The 13,406-nt window shown below is 44.7% G+C and overlaps 1 protein-coding gene across 1 annotated transcript; it reads left to right on the forward strand.

Annotated features, from left to right (window-relative positions):
• The first annotated feature begins 4,160 nt into the window (after nucleotides 1–4,160).
• LOC142081255 (U6 snRNA (guanine-N(2))-methyltransferase THUMPD2-like) lies at nucleotides 4,161–10,480 on the forward strand. The gene is given in 8 exon segments (XM_075147943.1): nucleotides 4,161–4,235; nucleotides 4,843–4,895; nucleotides 5,206–5,317; nucleotides 5,731–5,802; nucleotides 6,405–6,431; nucleotides 6,434–6,521; nucleotides 8,263–8,380; nucleotides 9,935–10,480. Coding segments are annotated over 8 exon segments (888 nt in total). The 3' UTR covers nucleotides 10,278–10,480.
• The last annotated feature ends 2,926 nt before the right edge of the window (nucleotides 10,481–13,406 follow it).

Genomic DNA, 13,406 nt, shown 5'->3' on the forward strand with positions numbered 1-13,406 from the left:
CCAACCCGGCGCTTCCGAATGTAGCTGGCTTAAGGGCATGGATGGTTGGCAATTGTTGGCATTTACTTTGTGCGAATTCACCGCCCAGGTTGAGACTTGAGCCACCGGCCCTGAAATCGGGGTCCTGTTGAAGGTTCTCGGGGCACCGGACCTCGCGCCCCTCCTCCCGTTTCCCTACATCAGTCCTGGGAGCAGGTTACCATCCTTATCAAATTTGGATCGACATTGGTTACCCCAGTGATATCCCTTCTGACAATGAGGACACAGCTGAGCGGGACCTTTAATTTGGCCCTTTGTTCCTCGTCTTGCTCTGGGGCAATCTTTTTTAATATGACCTTCCTGGCCACATACAAAACACTTAGTCGCCGCTCGAGCCACTGTTAGTTGTTGAGCCAACGCCACTGCTTATATCTCTGCTTTAAACTGTTCTGACCCCACATTTTGACAAGCTCTGATCAAATCAGTTAAAGTCTTTGCCCGATTCCGAACGGGATCTATAGCTTTTCTACAATCAGAATTAGCATTCTCAATTGCAAGCTGAAAAAGCAACAACTCAGCGGCTTCAGGAAACTCTATCTGATGTTGTATAGCAGTTTGTAATCGATCTAAAAATTGCACATAGCGTTCTTGCGCCCCTTGCCGGATCGTAGCAAATGATGATTCCGGCTTGCCAGAATCCGGCACTCGCGTTAATGCTTTCATAGCCAAATCAGCTGCCTGTGTAAGCAGTTCATGGGGTAAGATGGTTTGTGCAGCAGGTGACGCCCAATTCCCTTCACCTAACATTTCATCTCGCCCATAGGGTAGTTGCAAATTGTCCAAATTATCCATTACCTTTGCAATAACAAGTTCACGATACTTAAAAAACCACACAGAATACTGCACCGCTGACAAAACAAGGCGTAATATAGACTTCCAATCTAAAGGAGTCATCATATAAGATTCCCCTATTGCTTGCAGTAAGTTTATAGTAAATGAAGCCTGTAACCTGTACTCCTTTATCGATTTGCGCACCTCCTTAATCACCTCATATGGTAAATGAGCATACTCTGGCGCTCCGCCAGGTCGATAAATTACAGGCATTGCCTGGAGAAGCGTTACATCCCCCTTTTTTAATGCCTCCGTATGACACTCATCAAAGGACAGCCTTGGCGCTACCGTACCTAAAGGCTAATATGTGGGGGGGGTGCGCAGATCCCCACAGTGGATCTCCTCGGGGGGGGGGGGGGGAAGGCGCAAATGGTGGTGGTTTCATGACGGACAACCGAGAAAGTGTCCTTTGTCTCTGTCGCTGTAAAATTTCATCCGCCGGTGGCGCGGATGCAGCCATTGCTTTAACTGGTGAGAGTGGAGGGTTTAAATCAGGCTCTCGGGTCTATCGAGCCCATGTCAAAGGGATCATCTGGCTCCGAATCATCCTTCAGAGGCGGGGGCTCCGCGTGAGGCATTACAGTTTCATCAGGAGCCAACAGTTCAAACGAATCTTCCCCATCTTTTGATTCTCCCACCGGTATTGCTGGATCAGTCACATTTTGCAACACCTGTTCGGCAGGGCGTAACTTTTGCAGAGCCGTATACACAACTCACCAGGTAATCAATATTCCCTCTGGAACTTCTAGTTGCAAAATCTGTTTAGTCTGTAATTCCTCACCCACTTTTTGCCATTGCTTTAAATCATAACACCCAGCCGTTCCTACAGAAGGGAACCAAGGGCAGTGATCCCGGACCCACGCAAGGAGTCTCACCAATTGTATTGGAGCGACGTTAAAACCTTGTTCCTTTAAAATACGTTGAAATATTTCAAGTTGAAGCTTCTGTGACTGAGATGCTGACTGCCCCATGACTAATGTATAAAGTTCATATAACTTCGTGGCTGCTCACCTGAATCGTCCTGCGACCGGTGATGAATCGAGCTCGATATATTGATCCTCCGTTTATCCTCCGTCCAGCTCAACAGGGGTACACCACTGGATATTTCTATTTCCTTTCTTCAAGACCTTCTTTCTTCAGGTTGTTGTCTTTTTTTTTTTTTCAATCGTGCCCCACGTTGGACGCCATTTGTGGTGTATGATTGCACGGACTCTCACATAAGCATGCGCAGAATCATTTATTGTTACAATACAGGAGAATATATCCTTTACCATAACGGGGAGGTCCCGCTGTCTCCCCCAATCGTGACCTGATTCGTATCCCTTATTAACTAAGAAAAACAGTCTCTCTTCCTTTTGGCAAAGATCCACACGACTGCTCTCAGATCCGCTTATTCTCACGGTTAACCAGTTACATAATTCTCTTGATGTTTTCAGTTTCCTTACAGAGGAGACAACTAAGCCAGGTGTTCACATCTTATCTTATCACGTGTATGTGCGTGTCTGCTAGTTCTCAGCACACAGGCCGAATTCCTGTCTTATCTTGGCCGAAACTCCCAACTCCACAATTCTTCTCCACATGGAAATACAAGGGCTGTTGTTAATTTCTGGGGGCTATTACCCTGAATATTTTTCAAATCAATGCCTTTTATTGAGGATAAGTAAAGGTAAGATGTTGAGGTAGCTGGGCTTGTGGAGTGAGCTGATTGTAGTTTACAGCTACTTAAAGGGCCATTGCAAGGACAGTGAAGCTAGGCTCCTCTCAATTGTGGCAGACAGTGTAAAAGAAGGGCGAAAGCCAGAACTTGGAGCTTTGGTGTGCTCTGGTTGGGTGTTGGGGAGAACTTGTTCCCCAGGAGGGTGGTGCAGCCCTGGGGGGATGGATCTTGGTCCTTGGGAGAGAGTAGTGGTGTAGAGACCTCCAGGGGCCCCTTCCATCCAGCACTCTTCTCATCTATAATATCTTTCTACTGTGAGGAAAATAAAAAATAAAAAATAAACCCGGTGTAGCTGCAATTTATGTAGATTTCTTTTACTTGAAGATAACAGTAGTTTAACTGGATGTGTTTTTTCCTGCTAAAGCTAGTCCCTTGGGAAGGAGCCTGCCAACACAAACGTTTGCTTAAATTTGTGCTGTACATTTGAACTCTCATACTCTGAAGGTAGGTAGAGCTTTCTAGATGCCATAAAAGCATTAAAGTTGTGAGTTGCAGTTGTGCATTCACAGGTTTTCTCTTAGGTAATCTAGTTTACAGCCATCGGAAATATTTTCTGTGTGATATATAATCCTGAAATGATTATAACTTTTGTTGTACCTCGGGCAGGACTTGAACTTCAGCCTCCCACACTCCAGCTGATTGGTAGTCATTTTGTCCTGTGGTGTGTTGCTCTGCCCATCGCTCGCTCACTCTGCCCTGTTGTACCTCTTCTGATCTTTGTATGAATTGTTTGCCTAGAGACACTCTTTCTTTTCCCAGGTATTTCTAAGGATTGTGCAGTCAAGGCTGTGATCTGTAGTTTTCTTAATTGTGTTATTTTTACTGGCTGTTACTGTTCTTCCCCCTTGCAGGAGATCAGGAAGCATTGTGGGTGGTGGGCTGGTCTGTGGGACCCTGATCTAGAGGTAGTGGTTCTTGTCTGCCAGATGGCCTGTTGCTGCTTCCAGAATTGCCCCCGATATCTTTTGTTTTGTTCTCTACTCCCTTTGCACACAGGACGGTGGCCTCTCCCTGTTTGTCTTTCTGCTGCTGAATTTGACTAGAAATCATCTGTTAGTGCTGAGCAAAGCTTTTCGGTAGCCTCTGTGTGCATGCCTTCCAGAGCACTTAAGCTCCAGTCATAAATACCAGAACGGCCAGCACAGGTCTGTATGTGAGGGGAAGGATCCATACAGGCAATGTCTCAGGATCTGGCATGCGTACAAACAGCTGGACTCTGTCTCTGTTGAAAATGGAGATCACCTGAGCCATTGGGCAGCTAGTTTGTCCTCTGTAAGGGAAGAGAGCGAGCAGCAAGGTCGTGTTCTCGAGGAACTTGACTTGAGAATGCCGTTTATGGAAGAGCCTCCTCCTAGACCCTGTCCCTGACAAGCAGCTTGCTTAAGGCACCCTCCACGGCGCAAGCTGTCTGGAGACCTTGGAAAGGACTCATTGCTCTTGACAAGCTGTTTGTCCATCCATGTGCTTGGCATATGGAAGCTGCTCTCAGCACTGATGCTGGGAGGTCTGGGGCCTTCTGTAAATGCTCAGAGTTCATCTACTGGCTCTGGTTTTCCCAGGCTGTACATCAAATATGGCTTTTTTGAGCCTCAAGTGGGGGTCTTGTCCAGATTTTTGCTCTGAAACCATTCACGTGCTGAGGACTGGGGTATTTCAAAAGCATCATGTTTCTCTTTGGGCTTACTGGGGAAGGATTGCAGTCATGCAAGACCGGTCGGGGAGCTGAGTGTTCTTTTGGGATGTTCTCTGTGGGACAGGAGGACAACTTCTTTGATCTGCCTATATTTCTGGAAGGATTACCCACGTCTGCCTTCCATCTGAAATACTGCTTGCTTTTTGTTGGTGTGTTGTTTTTTTTTTTTAAAAAAAAGGCTGTGTGTGTGAATAGCTGAGCATTAGTAGCTAATATACAGTGAATTATCTTCTCCTGGTCAGAGTATTTGGTCTTACAATTAAAAAATACCCATTCAACGTTACAATAATTGGTTCCCTTGAAGATTCAAGTGCTTCCTGATGGATCCCTGGCTGATAAAATCCCTTCCAGCTTGCTTAAATATTAAATCCTCTTTAAAGTGGCATTCAGATTACCTAGTGTGATTTCTTCCAATTAATCATAATTGTCTAAAACATGTATTTTTGTTCTTAAAAACTAGGATCAGAAGTTTGTAGAAACAACTTCTTTGTATGGTTTAAATGAGTTAAAGCTATTGTCATGTCATGTTGAGAGTTTCTAATGTTATTTTTTCCTCTTTCAGATCTTTGTACATCTTGACATCATTCACTCTGTGGTGGGGATTCCTGTTTTCAGGTAGGCCTTCTCCTCACTGGATTTGTCTTGGCAATATCAGAACAGGCATAACTTCTAAATAGTCTTGCTGTCCACTGTGAGTATTTTTCTTCTGGTTTAATATTCACTGGACCGTCACATTAGTCTTGTGGTCTGTCTGGAGCTTATCTGAGCACATAGGCCAGACTTTCCAGTGAGTTATGGATAAAAGCAGACTGTGGTTTCTACCTGTCTGTCTGCAGATCTGTCCAGTTCATTTGTTCTTTCATATTACATTGGCTTTTCTGGGTGGTTGTACCATTATATTACGATGATTTTTTGCTGTCTGCAGGCTTCTGTTGGCAAACAGAAGTATATCAAGAGAGTATATCAAAACTCTCAGGAGTATAGCAGGACTGTGGTCAGCAATTGTGTGGGCCATGGCATCTCTGGCTGAAATCAGTGTAAGTGAATGTTCATGGCAAAGATGTAGAGTCCCAAATGATGTGAGGGCAAGATTTTTCACTGTCTAGGCTTCAAATGTTTTTTGGGGTTGTTCTCCCAAGGGAAGACAGAAGCAAGTGTGATGTTTTCCACATTAATTTGGTACCAATATCCACCTGCAGTCCAGTTGTAATTTGTTTCCCTAAATGTCGCCTCAAGGGTGGATGCATTGATGCATTGTCTTTAGTGAAACTATTAGTGCTTTTTACTATACGCTCTTGCAGGCAAGTTTGGCCTGGTAAAGCAGTGATTATTGTTACCTACACTGGATTCAGTGGGAGTATGTAGGGTGATCTGTACATCCCTGAGTAAGCTTTGTCCTGGGAGAGGAGTCTGTCTTGTTTGGGATGCAATAATCCCTTTAGTTTTGTAGGCAGGTGCCTTTGTGCTGGATCCCATGTGTGGGCTAGGAATGATACTGCTGGAAGCTGCCAAAGAGTGGCCCGTAAGTATCACAGTCGCAATAGGCAGGACTTTTGCAAGACGGCTTGTAGTTGCATCAAGAAAAAGCTGTACCACAATTATACCAAAGTCCATTACTGGAAAGCTGGAACCAAACTGATCTTTCTAGACAGTTGTTAAGTGTTTTAGTACAAATGTTCCTTCACAGTAATGTAAAACAAAGTTCTACATACTTATGCAGGTGGGTGCTGGGAGCCCTTGATTTTTACTGCAGGGCAGGCAACTACGGAGTTTTAAAACTGCCTGGGTTTATCCTGGAAACGGAGGTGTCCATGGGACAGTACAGTCAGTTTCAGTATTAGAGGCAGTGTGGCTGTTTGTAGCTACCTGGGGTCTTCCTGTTAGGACATAGCCTCAATATTTCTACAAGTTACAAGTGTCTTGAGCAGACTAGAACATGAAAGGAGTGAAGATAGTATATACTTCCCCCATTCCTCTGTCCTCTGGGTCTGTGTATTGCTCTGTGTAATGGTACAAGATCTCCCAGCAAGGGGTTTGTCTTGGAAGAACAAGGCAGTTCTGTGAAGGGTTTATAAAGTAAGTACACCTGGTTATCAACTGACTTTTCTCTTTTTGTCTGAACAGGAAGCCTGTTACTGGGGTGCTGATATAAAAGTGATTCACAGTTAGAGAATGCAGATGTGAGTATTAGGACTGCAGGCTTGATGGATAAAATTGAGTTACTTAAAGCTTCTCTGAAAGGTATGTCTGTAGGCTTTCCCAGTGAGACATGTTTGAAATTTTTTGTGGTTCTGGGATTATACAGGTAATGTAGGTTCTCTTGGTGGGATGTGTAGTAGAGCTAACTCTCAACAAATAGCTAAGTAGTGACTCTGTAGTGCTAGTGAACAGATAATTATATGTTCTCTCCCTCTCTGAACTTTGGCAAGAATAAACTCAACAGAAGGCAATGAAAATAATAATTGTCAGATATGGGCAGTAGTTGTCTGTCTTAATGGTAAACTTGTGAATACCACAAAAAGTACACACCATGTGAGAGGTTTTTATGTCTAATGGGAACACAGCAAGGACATATTCAGATAAAATGTTGCTTGTAACTTAAATGTACCAAATGAGTAATAGTGGGGACTCATTAAGCTCAGTGTTGAATTGTTGATGTTTTGCAGTAGGAGTATTTTAAATTACGATCCCTGGAAGAGAGAATTTGTTTGCTCTCAGTTTGTGAGCTACTCTGGGGAGGAGGTAATAATTTTATGACCTTATTCTGGAGCTCAGAGCCTGAGTCTAAATTAATCCTATACGAAATTCATGACAGACAAAAGCTGGGTGTTTTTCCCTGTGCATGGGTGATGAACTATGCATATTTTTTTACCTTGCAATATTTATTATTATTTCTTTTTTATAAGAATATGTATAACTTTATTTATTTCTTACTTAAACGCTGTGATTGGCCTTGGCTTCTAGGATAATGGAAGGTACTTTGATATTAAGCTTTTCTAATACTGAACAAGTAATTGGTGTCTTTGTTACTGGTCAGAAGCTATTATTTCTGCATGTTTTGAGAAGGACTGTAGGTAACTTGTCCTTCCATTTGTAGATAAAATTGTTGTGCTGCAAGTGTTGATCCAAGGATGGTCCAAGAATCACCTCCAGTCAGTTCTGGAAAGGCTGGCATAGAATCACAGCAGGGTTTAGGTGGGAAGGGACCACTGGAGGTCTTTAGTCCTGTCATCTGCTCGGAGTGGGGCTAACCCCAAAGCTGGGTCAGGTTGCTGAGGGCCTTTTCCAGTTGAGTTTTGAGCATCCTGAGGGATGGAGAAGCCATAGTCTTGTTGTTTCACATGCTGGCTACCCTCTGGCCAGCACAGCCTGGTATGTGGCCGGCCGTCATCACCACAAGGATGCAGTGCTGCATCATGGTCAAGAGAACTGACTATTCCCACGATGCAGAAACTCTGGGGAGATATTTCAAAGACACTAGCTCTGACAGAATCCAAGTGATTCTGGCTGTAACCAGATTCTTGGGAGAGAAAAACAGCGGATGGAGAGGAATTTAACATGTGGTTCCTTGCCATTCATACGTGTGTATCTGAACATCTGTGCTAAGTGAAGTGCTTGCAAGCTTAGCTCTTCTTTTGCATTTTGCTTGTAAAGTTGTACTGTGTGTTGAGAAGCAGCAGTTAGTTTGGAACCATGCATCCCCTGTTAGGAGAGTCGTACTCTCGTAACTCCAGTTACAAACATACCGCCAGTAACAGGGAATCTGCAATTTAAACCATGCTCTCGTGCATTTGTCTCTTCCCAGTCTGCATTGGATTGATGGCTTCGTAGTGCCATTTGTGAGGATAAGTACAGAAGGAGCGATGAATCTGGGTGCATAACCCGCGAAAGAGCTGGCAGACAGTTTTGTAAGGTGAATGAGGGCATAGCTGCTGTTCATTTTTCACATAGTCGGATGTAAAGACCTGCCTTTATTCTGCAGCATTGCCATTGCCTTCAGAAAGCTTTGATACTGTGATTTCGGATATTCCATTTGGGAAGAAGTTCAAGATCACAAAAGACATACAGCTTCTACCAGATATTCTCCAGGAAATGGAGAGGTAGGTGTGGCCTTTGACATGCTTGGGGTTTGGTTGTAAATGTCATGATGGTTTGCGATCCTAAGCGTTCAGTCAGCTTCAGGTTGGCTTTATTCCAAGCACTCTCCAGCTCTGTAATCTGATCCTGTGCAGGCTGTGAAAGTCTGAGTCCTTTACTTGTTCCTTAGAGGCTGTTGTAGCTTGTCTTGCAAGCTGTGGAAGTGCTGATGGCAGCGCAAGCTGACAAGGAGTGAGCTTGTTGTGTGAGCCACACTCACAAATATTCTTTACAAGGCATGATGGTGACAGAAAGAAGAAAGAGGAGAGGATGACCTAGGCAAACTTAAAGCATGGTCAGGCAAATAAAGCAATAATCCTTTCTCTGTTGAGGTCTGCTTACATAAAATAAGCAGAACCCTTCTGGGTTCACAACCAAGCTTTTACCAGTCTGCCTTGGCAAGAAGAATCTCAGACCAGAAAATGGTGGTATGCATTTTCCTTTCTGTTAGCATGTACTGGAATATCCATCTATCCACCTGGTCTGCTTTTAGATGCCTCCTTTCATCTCTCACCCTGTCATTTTGTGGCAGAGTTGAGCCAAGCTAATAGCTGGCTGCTTCTAACGGGCAGTTCAAACCATCTACCCCTTTATTTCATTTCTTGGCTGAAAACAAGCCCTTTCTGCAGGGTTGGTCTTCAGCTGGTGTTGATCTCGCTCACCCAATGCAGGAATGTGGTAGGAAGATGGTGAAGAAGGTGAGGTGGCTCCACAGAATGGCAGGGCAATCTTAATGTCAGCTTACACTGACCATCCCTCCCTTTGGCTGTGCTTGTCTTCTGGTCTCATTTGCTCTGTTGGGCCATCCTAAGCGAAATATTTCCTTGGGAAGGCGGAAGTGAGGAAGGGACCATTACCACAAGAGCTCCATCAGTAAGACTGTTCAATCCACTTGCTGTGAACAGAGCCAGGATAGTCTTTTTTACCCCTCTTTCAAGGCCAAGTGTAATATTTGCTCATGTACTAAAAAAATGGATTACAAACAATGGTTAATTTTTCTGTTTCCTGAGTTTGAAAGCCATTAAGGATCAGTGGAACACAGAAAGGACAGATCTTTTAACGTTTCCAGAGGGAAAGACCAGCTTCAGAATTGCCTTACCAACCTGAGAAGGTCTTGCTGCCCTGGGAAGCTGTTCCTTTGCAGACTGGTGGGAGGCTCATGCAATCCGAAAACAGGATTTGAAGGTGAAACTGCCCTCGATCCTTGGGAGAATACCAAGAGCGAAAAAAATGGGTCTATATTCCTTGCTAACCCAATGGAAAGAACTCTTGAGGTTGGAAATGTTTGGTAGTCAGGATATGGCCCAGTTCTCCCATTTAGGAAGAGTTATGAAGATAGGGAAATTAAATTCCATTTGGAGATGTAAGTTACTGAGTTGAGCCATGACCCTTAACATGCTTAGATGTTTTATCAAATGCAACTGGCATCTGAAGTGTCAGCAGTGTTGAGTTCTGCACAGACAAAAGAATGCCAGGCAGACTGAGCACCTAACCTTTACTTTTCCTGCAATTGCCAGAGTACTTCATGTTGGAGGCACTATTGTATTGCTGCTGAGCCAAGATCTCCATAAGCGCATGGGTGGCATTACCAAATGCACTGAAAATGAGTTTCCTAATGCCATTTCTGATGGTGCAAGCGAAACCACTACTGAAAAAGCCCTGAATATTGATGGGAATTCTTCCTCCTTGGTGAATGGTGTTGAAGAATCCTTTCTCAGCAGCAGACACATACATTTTGGGTCTCTGATGCCAGATGGCATCTATGGAGTTAGTCTGGGAAAGACAGATGCTTTCATATACAAATACAGGAAGATCTCTACTGCTGGGAATCAGCAGGTTTCTTGCACAGTGCTGAAGTGAACTTGAATCCTGATACACTTGAAAAGCAGCATGGCGGTGATCTGGTGGAACCCTGCTGATCTGAATGAACCCTGTGCCATTTGTTAGCTCACCTCACTTTCTTTGGATGTCCTAAGGCATTGCTTTTCTGCCTTCAGTTTTTAGGAGAGGTGGAAGATGCCTACTAGAGTTTCAGATGTTTTTACTATAAAATATTGTAATGAGACCAGAGTCCTCTGCAGAGGGACCTGGACAGGCTGGATTGATGGGCTGAGGCCAGCTGTATGAGGTTTAACAAGGCCAAGTGCCAGGTCCTGCACTTCGGCCACAACAACCCCATGCAACGCTACAGGCTTGGGGAAGAGTGGCTGGGAAGCTGCCCAGAGGAAAAGGACCTGGGGGTGCCGGCTGACAGCCGGCTGAACATGAGCCGGCAGTGTGCCCAGGTGGCCAAGAAGGCCAACGGCATCCTGGCCTGTATCAGAAATAGTGTGGCCAGCAGGAGTAGGGAGGTGATCGTGCCTCTGTACTCAGCACTGGTGAGGCCGCACCTCGAATACTGTGTTCAGTTTTGGGCCCCTCACTACAAGAAGGACATGGAGGTGTTGGAGCGTGTCCAGAGAAGAGCAACAAAGCTGGTGAAGGGCCTGGAGCACAAGTCTTATGAGAAGCGGCTGAGGGAACTGGGACTGTTTAGTCTGGAGAAGAGGAGGCTGAGAGGAGACCTCATTGCGCTCTACAACTACCTGAAAGGAGGTTGTAGTGAGGTGGGTGTTGGTCTCTTCTCCCAAGTAACAAGCGATAGGACGAGAGGAAATGGCCTCAAGTTGTGCCAAGGGAGGTTTAGACTGGACATTAGGAGAAATTTCTTTACTGAAAGAGTGGTCAGGCCTTGGAACAGGCTGCCCAGGGAAGTGGTGGAGTCACCATCCCTGGAGGTATTTAAAAGACGTGTAGATGAGGCACTTAGGGACATGGTGTAGTGGGTATGGTGGTGGTGGGTTGACCGTTGGACTCGATGATCTTAGAAGTCTTTTCCAACCTTAATGATACTATGATTCTATGATTCTAAATCCTTGTTTAGGCAAAGCCTCTCAGTATTGGGAGGAGTTTCTTCGGGAGAGAAAGACTTCATTTGTAGAACTGCAAAAAAAAATGTGGTAATATTAAATGTAAATGGATTTTCACCTTGAGCAATATTTTTAAGAAGCACATCTTGTCTGAAGAAGTCCCCAGCTCTTTGAGGGCTGAATGTATGTTTTACCATGTGCCTTACAGTCTTGTATTTTATTTTAAAGCTAGTTTCTGATGAGTTTGAAATGTCACTATTGAGATCTCTTGGAGTGGAAAATAAACTATTTTCTGTGTTAATTCTTTGCAGCGTTTGCATGAGTCTAATGGGTATGCTTTAGCTTTTTAGGATGAAGAGACTTATTTCTATCAAAAATAATGCTTTTCCTCACTTGGTAATGTTACTCCAAGGGCACAATGTGGAAGGTGGAAAAACTTGCCAAATGGATGAACGATTAGAAGTGACTTCTACCTGCAAAGAAGCACATGGAAAAATTCTCCTGAAAAGAGAGAGGTCTTAGCAGTTCTTTTATTCTATGCAAAAGGTATTTGTGCAGGGGGAATAATATAATTCAATGCTTTCCTATGGCTGCTGAGCTGATAGGGAAGTATTTTTATAGAGAATTACTGCAGATTGCTTTCAGATGCTATTTTGGGCAAGCATTTGCAACTTGGCAAGCTGTGATGGACTCGTGCATTCTGTTCTTCTGCTGTGATTAGTACGGAGATACAATTAGTAGTGTTTGGGGTTGTTTTTTTTTCCTTTGTTTTTTTTTCTTGATTCTGACAAGGTGCTTTGGCTGGGTAAGGGAAGAGACTTTAATCTAATTCAAGAGACTAAAACTTATTGTTGTTAAGAACTGCTTGTGGAGCCCCCCCAGCTTTATACAATGTTGAGGTATCTTTTCTATACAGTTGTCATACCTGTGGGAAGGGGCCTCTGGTGGCCTCCAGTCTCCCCATTGGAGCAGGCCTATTGCCAATGCTAGATCACGTCATCCTCCAAGGATAGAGATCCCTGCCTCTCTGGGTACGTGTCCCAGGGGACACCACCGTCCTGGGGGAAAAACTTTCGTTATGTGTGAGCATCCCAAGTTGCAATCTGTGGCCGTTGTCCCTTGCTGCATTGTCTGACACTGCAGGAGTTTGGCTCTCTCAAGTCTATAACTGCCTTTCAAGCAGTCACAGGCTCCTGATAGATGCCCCCTCCGCCTCCTTTTCACCAAACTACCCAAGCTTGGCTCCCTCCCCTCACAGGCACTGTGCTCCAGGCCCCTAACCATTTTTGCAGCCTCTGCTGGCCCCTCTCCTGTTTCCCCACATCCCTCCTGAACTGGAGGACCTAACACTGGACACAAATCCTGTTAAGGCTTCACCAGCCCTGAACAGAGGGGTTAAAAATTGCTCTTCTAGCTCTGCTAGCCGTGTGGCTCCTAGTGTAGCCCGTTTGTCTTACCTGCAATGGGAACATGGTTCTGGCTAATGGTCAGCCTATTGTCTGCTGAATCCCCAAGCCCTTGTCAGCAGGGCTGCTGCCCAGCTTGAATCTCCCAGCCTGGCTGAATGCACGGGGCTGTGTCACCCCACGCGCAGAGCTCTACTCATCTTCTTGAACACCACAAAGTGCTACTTCTCAAGTTGACTGAGGCCCCTCTGGGCAGAAATTCTGCCATTCATTATGGTAGCCACCCCCCCAGTTTAGTGTCACCCATGGCTATTTGTGCTCTTCACCCGAGGTGGAACCAAGTTAAACCTTCTTGGTGTTACATTAGATGTATAAACCATCTGGAGAGAGTATTTCTGCCTTGATCTGTGTATGACAAGAAAACCACATTAACAGGTATGAGCTGACTCCAACAGGACCTAACTGTTTGCTGAGAAACACTGCTCTGTCGTCAGTGGTGAAGCCAAGCACAGAAATGCAGGGAAGGCTGACCCCAAAGCTGTGCTTAGTGCTGATGCTGGTTTCTCCTGCCATTGCTTCCTGGCATCTTGATTGCTCCCAGATCAATTAATTGATCTGTTGGGTTTTAGAATACTTTGTATGATTGTGTTTCTTAGCCTAATTTGTCACTGACT

This window comes from Calonectris borealis, chromosome 3 (assembly GCF_964195595.1).
Source record: "Calonectris borealis chromosome 3, bCalBor7.hap1.2, whole genome shotgun sequence".
NCBI classification, from domain to species: Eukaryota; Metazoa; Chordata; class Aves; order Procellariiformes; family Procellariidae; genus Calonectris; species Calonectris borealis.